At 39.8% G+C, this 16,601-nt stretch overlaps 2 protein-coding genes across 2 annotated transcripts in view; one reads left to right on the top strand and one right to left on the bottom strand.

Annotated features, from left to right (window-relative positions):
* Positions 1-1,790: 1,790 nt before the first annotated feature.
* rxfp3.3a2 (relaxin family peptide receptor 3.3a2) lies at positions 1,791-3,823 on the bottom strand. Its single transcript, XM_067599071.1, has one exon. The coding sequence runs from the start codon at positions 3,508-3,510 to the stop codon at positions 2,368-2,370; it is 1,143 nt and encodes a 380-aa protein (XP_067455172.1). The 5' UTR covers positions 3,511-3,823; the 3' UTR covers positions 1,791-2,367.
* An 842-nt stretch (positions 3,824-4,665) lies between these two features.
* The window catches only part of LOC137176786 (A disintegrin and metalloproteinase with thrombospondin motifs 7), a 91,930-nt gene continuing 79,994 nt past the window's right edge, over positions 4,666-16,601 (top strand). The window contains exons 1-2 of the mRNA XM_067582754.1: positions 4,666-5,430; positions 8,436-8,803. Coding sequence (XP_067438855.1) covers positions 5,322-5,430; positions 8,436-8,803 — 477 coding nt within the window. The 5' untranslated portion in view covers positions 4,666-5,321. The remainder of the gene's footprint in view (positions 5,431-8,435; positions 8,804-16,601) is intronic.

Here is a 16,601-nt window from a genome sequence, read left to right as displayed (position 1 = left end):
AGCAGTGCGATGTAAACAGGGTTACAAATGTCAGGGAGAGATCATGGAGGAATGTCATGAAGAGGGTTTAATGGTGTTATGTATTTCACTAAAACTTCAGTAAAACAGTACACTGAGGTTATACAGATGAGCATCACATATGTCCAAATAAGATATCTAGCAATCCAAAGGCACAACCTTTGATCCAATAATAAAATAAATTGTAGGCCCTCCACCACAATGTTTTAAAGGATAGGTTCAGTTTTTCAAGTCTGTCTTAAAACAAAAGTCAGGTGCCCAAAGGAGCACTGAAAGAGGTTTTGCTCGCTGTAATCATTTCTCCTGTTCATACTGACCATCAGAAGATCTCTTCATAATGCACTTACAATCTAAGTGATGGGGGACAAAATCCACAGTCCTTGTTTTGTGCAAAGAATGATCTTTTAATGATCAGTCTGAACAGAATGATTACAGCAAGAAAAACCTGGTTCAATGTTCATTTGGGCACCTGAGTGTTGTTTTAAGACAGTCTTGAAAAATTGTGAACCTGTCATCTATTGTAGAGACTAACCCTACACAACAACTAAATCTATGAAATTAATGTTCTCTGATTCAGGTAAAGCTTTGTTTACTCTGCCATGTTTATAAAACAGGCCTATATTTACAATAATGGCCTTTTCATCTATCAGTTACAACTTAAGTTGTATTTGTGAATATTTTCATATTTATGTGGTCCAAAAAATGTGATTGAATTTTTAAACCACCAGAACATTTCATTGTGAATGACGGTTGAACTGTACTGTAGACAATGGTTTATATTCATTATTTTTATCTTAACTCAAGGTCCCCTCTCTGTTTTTTTCCCCTGTAGCTTTCATATAAATCAGCTATTGGAGTTTGAGCAAATTTCATCCATTGATCCGTGCTGAGAATTATTTGTACTTTAGGGACTGTAGCTTTATTGAAATCCAGTGCAAAAAGAAAGTGTTTTGAAGAGAGTACTGGCCATGGTGGCTTAGGAAAAAGACTTAGGTTTCTGACATTTTGTATTACCCACTGTACACTATCCCTGCAGCATCATGGACACAAAAATAATTTCTTGTGCCTCAGGGCACAAGAAAGAGGAAGAAGGGAAAGGAACATACACTAACTATCACACAAACCTTGCTGCAGTCCTAGTCGCCTGCAGCCAGGAGACTCACTCAGCCTTGGGCTCCCCGGTGTTTTGTTAGCAGAATCAATCTGAAGAGGACCTGAACCACTCCTAAATGCCAAGTGACAACTGGAATCTCTGCAACCTTTGTTAACCTCTCTATCGAGTTACCTGAGAAACCTTGTGTGTTTGAATAGAGCTGATGTTAAACATGAATTCTACATTAATAGCAGTGCAGGCAACACATGATGAAAAGGAATTTGTAGCTAAATGAATATATACTTATATACGTCTTATTTGATCCATTATTCGCCTCCATCTAGGTGAGCAGTATTTCTCAGTTTGTTTTTTGTTGTGCAAGGTTGAAGTGTCAAACTCAATGGCGAATGCATGACACTAACTCACAGATAAAAGCAATGATTGAAGACAGAAAAGCGTATGTGACAATATACCGTATAATATATACATAATGTAAGCTTATACTAAAATATGAATTACAGATGAGAATCTTCTATCATTTTACCACATTATTGATGCCTCAGAAATTAAGATGCTTTGTCAAATTACACCCACATGGCGTCTACAGTCTAGTTTTGTGTATAAAAGCAGGGAATAGAAGGGTTAAAGAACAACAACCACTTAATACCTCAGATAGAAAATGACTTTATTTACAGACAGGTTTTACAGACTGTACATGAATAGTAATCAACCTTGTGATTCTATTTTAATCTCCATCTCCTTTGTAGGCGCTTTTACATCATATAATCCCACCACGATTTGCTGGGAGTCTTCTGCAGGACTCTGCTCTAAAATGCACCGTGTGACGGGGATGTTTTTCTCCCTTGTGTCACATTTGTCGCAGTCACTCTTTTTTTCTGTCGCTTCTCACTATCAAATAAAGGCAAACAATACAATTAAACTAACATTACAAGGGGCAATAGCTTGCAACCGCACTTCAAAAGAGAGAAAAGAAAGAAGTTGAATACACGTTGGTTTATTCCCTCAACGGAATCTACAAGTACGCTAACTTTGCAGGAATTCAATAAAAGCCACATTACATTTGTCATATATATCCCATGTCATGATGACAAACACACTGTGTGTATCCACACAATGTGTCGTTCAAATGTTCAAATTTGGGACGCTAGCGAAAGCATTACGCACGAGTAATGACGGTTACAGGTGGACAAAACAGACCTATAAAGCAGCAGCTATGTTTCACCAGGCTGAAGTTATCAGGCGTGTATGATCTTTTTGGAGCTTGATAAGCCTTTACGGTCTATGATGGACAGCGTGTACTCTCCATTGTCCATAATTTGGAGAGGCACGACTCCCTGAGTTTCTCCCTGCGTAAAAGAACGCGTCGCGCAGCCCTTGTTGGTGGATGGAGTGGAAACTCTCCAAAATAAACCGCTGAGCATCTTCCTGATCTCTGGCCGCATCAGGCAGTAAAGCACCGGGTTCAAGCAGCTGTTTGCGTGCGCCAAGCACACAGTAACAGGGAACACATAGGTGTGCACCATGTAATATGACTTATCCCAGTTGACTGCGTTAAATTTGACCAAGACGCCCCAAAAGGTGATGGCATGGTTTGGCATCCAGCAGCAGAAAAAAGACAAAACCACTATAGCAACAGATTTGGTGACTCTCGATCTCCGTTTGGGGTTGCTGCTGTCCATACTTCTACGTCTCACGAAGCGCAGAAGCATCAGATAGTTGACAGAGACTATGAACATAGGGATGATAAAAGCTATCAAGATTTTCTGGATATGATAGAGGGCGAGCCAGTCGTGCCCCTCTGGGAACTTGAGGAGACAGAGTTTTTCTCCAGCGACCACCGTTACAGTGGAGAAGATAGTTGTTGGAGCTGTGGCGACGGTTGCCGCCACCCACAGCACCGCGCAAACCCACTTCACACACCGTGACCTTCTGTAAGATTTTTTCTTCAGAGCAGAGGCGACAGACAAGTAACGAGTAACACTCATGGCAGTGAGAAAAAAGACGCTTGCATACATGTTCATCACGGTGACTGAGAGGATGATTTTGCACATGGCGTCTCCAAACGGCCAACTGAAGTCCAGCGCGGTGTCCACAGCCCAGAAGGGCAAAGTGAGCACGAACTGGAAGTCCGTTATTGCCAAGTTGATGATGAAAAAATTGATGGTGGACCTCTTTCGACCTTGTCGTAACCTCATGAGGAAAAAGACGAGCAAGTTCCCCACCAAACCCACTGCGCAAACCACAGAGTACACCACAGAGATGAGTATCCTCAGGATGGGGGTGCCGTCTGCGCCGACATCGATGTCTTCGAAACTGAACTTCTCATCGCCGGGCGAACTTCGGTTCACTGCTCCACTGTGGTTAAATATTTCATCCATCTTTAAAGTTGGAGACTAGGCTTCCTACTGCGCGCACAGGTTAGACGAAAATACAACCCGGACACCCCATGCCAAAGTGTCGAAGCTATTTATCTCCTTTCAATGAACAATCATGAATTGTCGTCTTCATCACACCTCTGAGAATGACAGCTGGCTCAGGTTGTGCTTTTATACAAGTGTGTCGCTCCGCTGCTGAGCCACTATTGGTCGGATGAGACATACGCTTAAAGCATCCCGAATCCAGCAGCAAACCCAGGAGTCTGGTTTATTGTTGGGGCTTCACATGAATTTATATTTATCTTTCCCAACCAGACAACTCATTCAGCCTGCGACATAATGTACCGTGCGTAAGGCGTGCGTAAAATGCATCCATTGGAGTCATTTATGACCTTTCATCATAATAATTCAATTAAAATATAGGAATTAAGATGTGACAAAGCATCAAACATTATGAGAAAAATGTGAGCACTACTAATAAAAAAGGAAAAGGTAGAGAAAGAATGAAACGCTAAGACCAGGCGACAGAATTAAAACGATTAAAAGTGGAAAATACTGACTGTTTTTGAATTTTTCAGACATATAAAGGTCAAACTCAAGGCAGACTACATTAAACTACATTTTCATCCCCTTTACACTGCTATATGTGCACCTTATTTCAGTTTGGCAGTAAAATATAGTCATTCTCTTCCATGTTTATAAGCATCATCACAAAGAACAGTGTGCGTTTAAGTGTGTGTGCCACAAAACTACTCGCATCTTTATAAGAAATTAAGACTATTGTAACATATCAGAATCGATGTGCATCTAAACTCATATAGGATGCTCATGCATCACCCAAACATCAGTGGTCCACAGTGCCTCCATTCTCCCACTAGAGGGGGCACTAAGCTTGGATAGATAAGGTAAAACAGTCATGTTCCGTTTAGCGTCCATGTGGATGTTCTCAATAGACTTGATTATAGTTTTTGAAGTGTGATTCATATTATGCAAACCGCTAATTGAACAACCTTTAAAAAAGAGAGAGAGAGAGAGAGAGAGAGATCGGTTAAAACCATCATAAGTTTAAGACATTGTGTTTAGATGACTGCATGCAGTTCAAGTTTCCAAAGATTTCTCACATCACGAACCTCACTGAACTTAATGCCCTTGAACACAGTTTCGTGCATGACTTTGTGAAGGTTTTGTCTCACTCTCTCCCCTGGAGAGGACTTGTTTATTTGTTCTGTAAGCAGAGATGTAGTATTGCACAAAACAAAACATCTGATCTGTAATCATTTCTCTGCCTTCCGAGTGAAGGCAACAATATCAAAACTGGTCCTCGTCTGACCCATCTAGAACCCAAAAGACCTCAGTTTTGGATGCGACTGTCAATTGGATCGCAGCGCTATATCCGATTTCTTGGAGTAGCATTCCCCTTTAAGCCCCTAGTCCGACTGAAAGATAGCCTATTGTCTTAAGTCCACCCATCTGTGGGGGTGGCTCTGCGAAAGTTTGCAGGGGAAAGTTTTAAAGCTGTCACTGGCTGTCGGGAGAAGACTGATGGAGCACAGAGGGGACAGCTACTCGTAAGCAAACATTAACACCGAAATACAAACAAGCCAAAAAGACTGAGAATGCAACAAAACCGCCCCGTGGAGGCAAACGATGTTCAGGCCTAAATTGGAGAAGTTTACTGGGACTGTCACAGTTTAAGTGGCCGCAACAAAGCGAAAAGTGCATCCAGCCCAAATGGAAATAATTTGAAATTAAAATCGACTCGGTGTTAGAAAGGCATTAAATGTTTATTAACTATAGGCTACCGTCCTGACAAAATGACCCGTTTTGACTGCGGGCTTCACGGAGCTTCTTTCATTCACTTCTGCATCGCACTTCTGACGGTCCTGGAAAGCTGCAAAACGTTTGGATTATCACATGAAACAGGTTAGTCGAGCTTGAAAACAAAGTCTTTAACACATTTGAATTCAAGGATCCGTCCGTATTTTGCCGCGTTCTCTGGTATTGTGGCCGCTTTTCTTGTGCACATTTGCTCCACAGCGCATCTAATTCAGCCAGCAGTCCTCACGGTGGAGGGCAGGCCAGCTGTGACTTGTGTTTACAGAGTTCTGGGCTGACTGTAGCAATTAAGTCCAAGGTTTTGCAGCTTGGTCTGGGAGCTGGAGAGACCTTCTTTCCATTGAATCATCAGAGGTTCAAGTCCCATCTGCCCTTCTAAAGTGCCCTTGAGCAAAGCGAAGAATCCCAGCATAGTGGTGCTGCTGACACTGACCCCTGACCTCATCAGTGAAGGGCAGGAAACAGAATTTCACTTTGGTAATCTGCAGGATGTGATTATTATTCTCATAATGGAGTAGGTTTCTATTCTAGTTTGCTAAGACAAACAGCTCTTCAGCTGTCAGGCCCAATGGTTATCATCATATAAGTGGATTTATCTTCTCATGTATTGTTGAATACACTCTGCACTTTCATCATCACAGTCTTTCCTTTTAGTTCATTGCTTGGATGTAACAAGTTAGGGCTCTCTTGAGACTGGAGAAACAAGCAGAACAAGGAGTCTGGATGCACTCTGTCTCATCCGGTGTAAATCAGCTGTGTGCACTTGAGAGGAAAAACTAAGCACTTTCAGGCAGTGTAGGCAAGGATATGTCACTGAGGGGAGGCAACCCCCCCAAATACTATCAGTTTCAGGTGATAAATGTTGGCGCTGGAATCCCAAATTTTATTTTTAAACTATCAAGAACCCAAAATAGAAAAACATTACAACACAGGCTTCCTCATGATGACAACTTTGGAGGATCTGTGAGGGTTTTTGTTTGATTTTTTACTTGCATAACCATATTAATTAAGTTACAGAAGTAAATGTGGAAAGGGGGAGCAGCCATCTTAATACCATATTCATTTGACAACTTATATTTGAAGTGCTTTAATAGGAACCTGATCACAAGATGTGCAACAAGTAGTTGGTTAATTGATTAGTTCATTGAAAGAAAATTAATCTGAAACTATTTTGATCATCAGTTTATCATTTAAGTCATTTTTTTCAAGCAAAAACACCTAACATGATAGCTCTAGGTTCTCGAATGTGAGAATTTGCTGCCTTTGGGGGTTTTGGACAGTTTGTTTGACAAAACAAGACATTTGGTGACATCACCTCGTGCTCTAAGATACTGTGCTGGACATGTTCCCTGTTTTATGATGTTTTAGTGAGTTTTAATTGATGATTAATCAATTAATTGACAAATTAATCAGCAGATTAGTTGATAATGAAAATAATTGTTAGTGGCAGCACTACTAATCAATTCAAAAATAATTATGTGTATTTTGTTTTAAAACACTAACAGGAATCATTGTAGATGAGAGAAAATCATTTACATGTTATGAAATCCTTTCAGAAAAAGACTCCTCACATATGCAACTAGAAAACTCTCAGCTCCATCAAGGCCACATAACCCTACAAGGTTAGGTTTTACTTGGGAAATATTTAGAAATGTTGAAATGCTCTGGACCTGGATCTTCATGTAAAATACACACAATGAAAGCCAGTCGTGCTGATTGAGTGATGGTATCAATTTTCTTTGCAATAAATCAAATCCTTTTTAGGAATACTACCCTTTGTTGAAGGTTGAATTAAGACTCATGACCCCTGACTAATGGGTGTAACTAAAAACTTGAAAACATGAGAGTTTGTTTTTCTGATCTTTGTGCACTGATGTATTCTTGAAAATATTTCTGCCGATAGTCCTGTGCAATGCCGAATGCAGAGAGACCTCATCTTACCTTGTCATAAAATCATTAAATCATTGTTTGCATTCCGCTCATTGTCCGTGATTGACGTGAAGCTAATGACGGCATTTGTGTGGATTAAGGAGCAGGTCTTTGCTTCCTGACAAATTACACAATGGCAGCATGTCTGGAAATTATTATGCAACAAGGATTGCTTATTTATACTATGAGCCATGTAGAGTAAATGAGACATTATCGTGAAACAGCTGTTGTTTGGACATCTAATATTATTGTGATTTTTTTTTTTTTGGCAGACTCATATTGGCCACAATACTGGCCATTGGCCATTAATACTGTGTTTTCTTTATGTGCAAATATTATATTAATATAAAAATTCACATAGAAAATGAGCCCTAAAACATGATTTTACTTTGCAATATAATAGAATATATTCTGGTTATTGCATTAAACATCTTGATGTTGGATAAAAGGCAAAACTGTCTTCATGATTACATGAGAGTCACATCCTGAAACTGCTGCTGCAGCACCATCCTTTGTTCTTTCTGTGTATTTTGGTACCACACATGGTTCACAAATGGCACTTAAGTGCAAGACACACATCAAATTTTTTCCTCTGTGCGTAGGTGTACTGAATGTTCATACTGATCCAAAACGTGGATTCTTCAGAGTGTTGAACTAAATTGAACAGATGTGTAATGTTGTACAAGACTTAATTTCCTCTGAACAAAACAGTGGAGATGTATGTATGGATTATAGACTGCTATAATTCCTCCTCTTAAGACACATTTTCTTCACTCTTTCTCACAAAAGTGTATCTTTCTCACGCTGCCTTTCATGCTGCTGATTCAGCTACTTCAAATCACAGGAAATTAAGTAGTATTGTTTTTATCAAAGGGATGAGTTCCACCAACGTTATCAATCCTGCTGCACATGAGACAGAGTAAAAAGTAAAAAGAGGAAAGTAGACAAGAATCCAGTTTGAAGCTGTATTACCGTTACCCTAACAGACACCGTATACACTGCAGCTGTATTCAAACATAAAAATGACGGATGGGTTTGTTAAGAATTTCCCCAGTTTTGTTTACAGTTTAACAGCCAATTCATTATTTAATTATCCTCCTCTGTCCCATGATTTAATAACCCATCTTCTTTTACATCTTCTCTTCCCACCATGGCTCTGACAGAGAGATTTCTGCAGGATCTGCCTATGTATGAAGTGGTTCACCCCAGTAGAGTGGATGCCAGAGGTCACTTCCTGTCCAACTTCCTGTCTCATCATGCTCGCCGTGTACAGCGCCGGGAAGCCTCAGAGGAACCAGTGGACTTAGATCGTGTCTTCTACCAGTTGTGGCATGGCGGACACAGTCTGTACTTTAACCTCACTCTCAACCCACACCTGCTCGCTCCAGGCTTCCTGACGGAAAGGAGGTACGGTGGCCTGGATGGGGCCAAGATCCAACCTCCTGGATCTTCCCAGTGCCATTTCTTAGGGGAAGTGTGGGATGAGAACACTGTTAAAGGGAACGCAGCAATAAGTACCTGTGATGGACTGGTGAGTGGATTATATACAAACTATTTGAAATTACTTTGTTAATCTCTGTTTGCAGTTGTAATTCAGTGCATTTCAAGTTGATTAGAAATGTGTCAGCTGCAACAGAGGACAGCTTAGTTAAGTGCGTATAATGAGGCGTTAATACCAAAACTATGCACACCGATGTTCAGACCCCAGACTTATTTGACAACTCAAGGTTCATGCTGCAAGATATAGATGCCCTGGATGTATTTTTTTCAAAAACAGGTGCATATGAGTCTGCTATTCAGACTTCCCCTTCGCCTTGCATAAGATCCACTCCAGCCAAGAAATGTCTGACAATTTGTTATAACTACAGTGGAGCATTTACAGACACACATGCAAAAACAGTTTTCTCCTTGCAGTGATGTTTGTTGTAGTTCCATACTTACCATGTAACTCTACCTGTGGCTGAAGAACAAAATAACACTTGCTGCAGTAAATCTGCATAGCAGGAATCCAAACTATAGTCCAAAACCTGCTCACCGGTATTCACAGACTGTTTGTGCAAAATGCAGTCGGCCATTTTTGCTCTGCTCTGCCACGTGTGTTCATGAATAAAAGAATTTTTAGACAGCTAATGGATATCACAATGTTACAGTAATATTGTGCCAGATTATATATGGTCCAGGACCATCAAAACTATTTCCATGTAGCATAAACACACACACTCTCCATTTCTCATTTTTTCTCTGAATTGGTAGATTATTAGAGTATGCGATTTTATTTTGATCATCATTGAATTTTTTACAAACTCATTGGTGTATTGATTTTACAAAATAACAAAATGGCAAATTTATTACACAGATGGGTTTGATGCATGGACTTCATCATTCTTAGATAAATCAATACGTCAGAATCTTGGCCACCTCGGAGGTGTGGGTCGAATGCTTTTAATTAAAAGAATCTGAATGTGCTGCTTGGAAAATAAGTTAAGCAACCTCTAACAAGGGTGTGAATGCAGAGATCTTTCTTCGCATGTCTTTTGACTATTAAAGTTAGGCAGCCATCTAAGGTTGCCATGGCCCAGTGTGAGCAGTAGTAGAGAATGCAAAAGTGCTTTAAGCAGACATGGTAATGTGCAAGTTTAACAGACACATACAGTACACGTATCCAGAGAGCTGCATTACATACAGTTTCTGCATGAACCAGTTTCACCAGCTTCACTTCAGAGGTTAAAGGATAGATTTGGGTTTTTTAAACTCTATCTTAATACAATACTGACATGCAAAATGGAAATGGATCTTGGTCGTTGGAATCATTTCTACTCACCAGACAGACCCTGAAGCTATTTTTTCAGAATGCGACTACACCGTAAGAGATTAGGGACAAAATCTACAGTTTAATCTTGTTCTGTGCAAAGATGTATTCGAGAATTTGGTTGAAGCTAAAATGAGGCCAGTCTGAGGCCTCAGCTCGTTGAGGAGTTTCATTCCGCTGAAACAAAAAAAGGGCATTTAGTTCTTAATAGACTGTAACTTTGGAAGATACCGGCTCGAGTTAGCATATTCAAACTGCTGAAGCATCATAAAAGCATCAACTGAACTTTGGAATGTATTTTCTCACAGAACGAGGGCTGTGGATTGGTCTCCGTTTTTTACAGTGTAGTATTACGTTCAAGGGGGAATAGCTTCAGGGTCAGTAAGGAGAGTAAGAATTTGCTACAGCAACCAAGATCCATTTCCACGTACATAAGTGCACATCAGTGTTGAATTAAGACAGACTTGAATAAACCCAAACTTATCCTTTTAACTCACGCCCAGAATTAACACAGTTCACCACATGGGTAAAATGTGTTCTTAATAATGCATTTAATATTGATGATACTAATTTATGTTGGAAAGTAAAACCTTCCCGTGAGGCAACATTACAGATGAAATATTTCGCCTTTCTTTTTGCACTCACTGTGCTTTACCATATTTATCTGTAAAGTGAACCCTGGTGGCAGTTAGTTGTTGTTTTGCCCACTACACTTCAAGCAAATAAACATTGCTTTACTGATTTAGCATTGCACTCTAGTAAATTATCAGACTCATTATGGACTGTTTTCAAAAAAAAAAAAAAAAAAATCGATGCAGCAGAGCCAGAAATGTCATCTTTTTTTGTCCATGCATTGTTCTTCCTTGTCGAAACCTGGCGCCTACATCATAATGCAACGTGACTTGTGACTGTAAAAATTCAGGTGCATGTAGCAGCAAATGTAGCCTCGAGCTGCTAGCCTCAAGCAAAGATGAGGACTGGGTTCCAGAGGTCTGGTAACCTCACTTCTTTCTTACTCCACACCCTAGATTCTTTTCATTTTTAAACTTGTAATCTCCAGCCCCAACTGACGTCAACTTAGGCAATTTATCAGACTGCACGCAACTCCCTCTTGAGCCACAAAAGGCTTTATACAACTTTTTCCTCATGTAATAGTACTCCCCCTGTGTAAAATCAATGGAGTTCCCCTTTAGAGGGAAAGGCATCATGTGAGGTGTTCGTTTGGGATGAAATCAATAAGGAGTCTGTTATAATTCCTTGAGGACGAATTCTGTTTTGCAATTTGTCACTTTTCTTTACACCAGTAAACCAGGCCTTGACACTGGAAAGTGTGCAGTCATGTCCCGAACAACCTGAGTCCTGGGAGATATGGATTCAGTGAGATGCCGGAAAAAAGCACTTGTTCAGCAGCAAAGTTTCAGTACAACATGATATGTACAAAGGAAACACAGCCCACTCTTGAGACAATATAGGATATATGCATGAATTCATGTTGTTAAAACATTATGCTTGTCCTACTTTTCTCATGTCACAAGAAATTTGTCGGCCCACGTTCTGAAGATTGGTCTTTGTTTTTACACACATTTTCCATGATTCTTTGCCCACTTAACTGCCATGTTTTTCATCTCCGCTGACAGAAGGGGAACCAGACACAGTCTCACCACTGTTAGCTTACATGTGTCTGTCTTTGGTTTGGGAACTTCTAACAAAGCATTTCCACCAAGAGAAGCATCACTAACAGCATGTTTTTGTTCACCATACCTTTCTTTTTGAAATCTGTAAGCTACAGTGCACTAAAATTCCCAAACAAAAAGTGTGTTACTGAGAGACTGGAACCACCACATCTTGCACCAATTTATACCCAATTAAAGTCATATAGATGACTTACCAAGTCTAATATATAATTGAAAAGAAACTGAATATCTTGACCCTGTCTCCATACTGTATATTAAGCTGCAGCTGCATGATTCACTGGAGTAGCTGGCTGTTTTACTGAGCAGGTATATTTAACAAGGAGGTCAATTAGCGTTCAAACCCAAGAATACAAGCGCAAATTAACATACGGTTTAATCCTCCCCAGTTTAAACAGTAGTTTGACCAAGAAAGATAAACCCAATCAGTGTCATTTTGTTTCATATTTGATTCAAAATCCTTTGCAGAGATTCACAGTCTGAAGCCTACAAATCAAAGACATCAAAAGACACATGGTATCCACATTGATGGTGCCCTGCCAGACCGGTACGGCAGCCCGCTTCACTTCGTGCTTGTTTTGCTGACTTTTTTCCCTTTAGTCTGGTCTTCAGCAAGTGAAACACATGATCAGTTGGATTGAAGTCAGGTGATTGACGTGGACAGTTATATCCATTTAACTGTTGGGCCTTTAAAAACTCCTCGCCTGCTTCAGATTATTGTCCTAAAATTAAGGGATTTTGTATCAGAAAGGCTGCGCATCCTACACTGCTCACTTAATAGCCTATAAATGTTACTCAAACACCCATAAAGGGAATACACAGACCTATGAAAACTATGTCACTGTCAAAGTACTTAGATACTGCACGGTAGAACATTTGCCAGAACACTCTTGAAGATTATCCAGAGCCTTTTTAGCAAATTTTTAAGATTTGGTTTTTTCTAGTCTGTAACTAATCACATTTCACACTTGTGTTTTTTTTGATGTAGGAGTAATAAATACTACTGACATATGAGGAGAGAAAGGCCTGCTGATAAGTTTTATACCGTTTGCGGATTCTTTGTTTCTCTGTGGATGATTCTCTGTCCTGCTGTTGGAGGCATTTTGGAGGAGATGACATGTCCCAGATTTTATACCTTCGGAAAACATTTTTTTTTGACTGTTGGCTATTTTTGACATATTTGTCTGCACCTTTTATATACAAAGCTGAAGAAATGCAGCTTGGAGGAGCTGGCTGTTTTTTATGAGCAGGTGTACATGATGAGTAGTAAGTGTGATGAAGTATGTGTGTGTTCCTAAATGTTCTAAAGCATGAGAGCCAATCTCCATCTGCTTTATCTTTCAAGTCATAATAAGGTTTAAAAGATGTCATATTCACTTGAAAAAAAAATTTCAGTAATTCAGTAATCAGTAATCTTTAGTGGGGACTATCATGACCCGGCTCAGGAAGTCACAACAAAAAGGAGACCACTTTACTACACAAAATCACCAAATTAAAACAGATTAGAGGTGCCAATTAAACAGAATTAAAGAGGTGATAACTAATTTAAGTATGGTGCGTGGATGTCAGTGAAATCGGTACTATGTGTGAGGTTTTAATGATGTGTGCATGTAAATGTACGAGTGGGTGTATGGATGCGAAGAGCAAAATACTACAAGCAGGTGTCTGAAAAGGAGAGCCCAGGTGCAGAGTTACTGCAATCAGTCACCTGCAGGGGAGAGCCACGGATTAGAAACAGATACAAACTCTCATACGACACCACAGGGGCCATCACAGGGACACTTACTGTATAAGTACTTACGTATATATGTGTATAGGGATTTAGACCTAACTTAAGTATTAGAGTAATAAGTATTAAAACTCTATGATGTAAAAACCTTCATATCAGTCACTTTATGTCTGTTATTTTTCCCTTTAGTTAAACTTCTAGCAAGAGAATGAGTAATCAACCGGTTTTCTTCTTCACTTTTATGAACAGTCTGAAAAAACACATATTTTCTCAAATGACAATGAGGGTGATTACTGACATAATCATGCACAGAATAAGAGGCAGCGTAAATACACACACACATGTTAGTGAATCAGCATCCCCCCATCACAGCCTTCTGCAACTGATTACTGAGGGTATTGGGAATCCACAGATCATAGAGCCATGCTGTTTTCCAAAGAAATGGGAGGGACACATATCTGTCAGGATGGTGCAAAACAACACAACAATCTCTAATACAATGTTAGAGATCTTTTATGTAATAATGAGAAGCGAGGAAAAAGACATCACCTCCAGTAGTGAGCATGCGTGCAAGCCACAGGATGTTGACTACAGGTTATTTAATGCCCACAGGTGTCACTAATGAGAAGGAATTTCTGATTCCTACTTATTGAACCTTTAAGTCAGACCTTTGACTGAATGATATTGGAAACAGCAATGTATACATGTAGCTGCCCATTAATCCCACAGCGATTCTATACCCTCCTAGGTCTTTGTCATGCAAATTCGTAGTCTTTCCTCAACCATATAAATAAACCCTGTTAAGCTTATATTGTATGTGGCCAAGTAATCACATTTATCCAGCAGACTCCTACCTGTGTTCATCAAGTTCTTCTTAATTTAATCAGATTACTAAAATGAATGGAAACGAACACAGTGAACTGCACTTTGCCTTTTAAAAAGTTTTGTTTTTTTGTGTCAGAGTAATTAATATTCCTCTTCTTAGCATATTAGCATACATGTACCAAAACGCCTCCCATTTATTGTTTAGCATGTGTGCAACTTGCTACAGTATGTAATGCACTAGTACTACACAGACACAGACCCTGTTGCTAGTTTCCTAGCGAGCATCAAGATTATTCATAATCAACCACTTACAAACACAATATGTTCAGAACCATTACTGTCCCATCTGTTCATTTATTTTTAGATGATGCATTTTAAGCATTGTGCTTTCCTTCAATTTGCAAACTGTCTTTACAAATCAAAACTGCTTGATTTTTATGAACAGGAATTACAAAGTATTCAAGCATCTGCAGTTAGTATTGTCATCACATTTCAAGTGTCCTCAACATGAAAGAAAAGCCGTAAACAAGTCTGTTGTCGTACACTAAAGAGCTAATATCAGACATCCTGTTGGGATGCACAGCAGCACTTTTGATTCATACATGGATGGGCAGATGGTGATGAGGACCAGGTTAATGGTGCGGACAAAGCATTTCTCATTTTATTCATCAAAAGTGATCAATTAGTCAACCAAAACATGTCAATCACGCCATCTGAGTTACAAAATGTGCACAACACTCTGTTGTCTAGCCCAAAATATCACATGAATATTCCTCCTTTTTTTTTTTACCTGAAATATTGTGTACATGAAATGCTTTTGGCTTAAAAGGAAAGGATTCTCTTCAGAATAGTTGTTGTTGTTGTTGTCCAACAATAACAAAGTGATACAATGAAAGTATCAGTGTCAGACTAAAGCTTTGGTGTGGTGCTACTTTTCTGAACCACAAAAAAGTGCAGAAGCTCAATATTTTTTTGCTGAAGCATTTGCTTAAAAAACAATCTGGAATTTATTCCTTGAAGAGGTGGGATGCCACATTGCTGCAACATTTGTGTCAGGCTAAAAATAAATAACATGAGAACTTAATGCAGAGTCACTGAAATAAAACAAAATAAGTGCTCCAGAGGTTTTGTTGGTCGCAGTGGTGCGGATGCAACTTGACATTTACAGAGATTCACAGAACACACAAACACGGTGCGGGTATGACAGTTACTTACAGAGCAGAGGCAGTGCAAGGCACATAATGGAAAACAGTCTTAACAAGTCATTTAATTAACTGTATATAACTCAACATGTCCTTGAAATCCTTGAAAGTTTGTGAATTCAATTAAATTTTCAATTCAGTTCAATTCAGTTTCATTTATAGAGCACCAAATCACTACAAAAGTCATCTCAGGACATTTTTCACATAGAGCGGGTCTAGACTGTACTCTTTAATTTACAATGATCCAACAATTCCCCCATGACCAAGCATTTGGCAACAGTGGTAAGGAAAAACTCCTCTTTAACGAGGGGTGGGTGGGTGGGTGGGTGGGCGGGGGGACGGGACGGGATACACACACACAGAGAAGCAGAATAACAATAATAGTAGCAACAACATTAATAATAATAGATCTATGACTAGCAATAACAAATAGCAGCAATTGCTTGAGGAGGACATCCCCGCGGCAGAGGCTCACAGCCCGGATCCTGGGCTTTCCTGCGGATGAGACAGCACAAAGAACTCCGGGGAAGAAGCCAAGTTAGTAACATGCAGTAATGGTACATGAATACATGCAGATGGAGAGGAGGAGAGAGGAGTTCAGTGCATCATGGGAAGTCCCCTGGCAGTCTAGACCCGTAGTAGCATAACTAGGGGCTGGACCGAATCTGGAAGATGGTTCCACAGGAGAGCTGAAGGCTCTGCCTCCCATTCTACTTTTGGAGACTGTAGGAACCACCAGTAAGCCTGCTCTCTGGGAGCGCAGTGTTCTAGTGGAGTAATAGGGTACTATGAGCTCTTTAAGATATGATGGTGCCTGACCATTAAGAGCTTTGTAGGTGAGGAGAAGGTATTTAAATTCAGTTCCGGATTTTACAGGAAGCCAATGCAGCACAGCTAAAATGGGAGAAATATGATCTCTTTTTCAGGTTTTTGTCAGTACATGTGCAGCTGCATTCTGGACCAGCTGGAGAGACTTTAGAGACGTGTTAGGGCAGCCTGATAACAAGGAATTGCACTAATCCAGCCTAGAAGTGACAACTATTTTTTCTGCATCTTTTTGAGAAAGAATGTGT

This window comes from Thunnus thynnus, chromosome 1, assembly GCF_963924715.1.
Source record: "Thunnus thynnus chromosome 1, fThuThy2.1, whole genome shotgun sequence".
Classification (NCBI taxonomy): Eukaryota; Metazoa; Chordata; class Actinopteri; order Scombriformes; family Scombridae; genus Thunnus; species Thunnus thynnus.
The sequence above is the reverse complement of the archived record's forward strand: the minus strand, read 5'-3'. Positions and strand labels throughout refer to the sequence as shown.

Excerpts from the sequence above, each read along its gene's own strand:
- rxfp3.3a2 (XM_067599071.1), bottom strand. The coding sequence starts at position 3,510 with ATGGATGAAATATTTAACCACAGTGGAGCAGTGAACCGAAGTTCGCCC.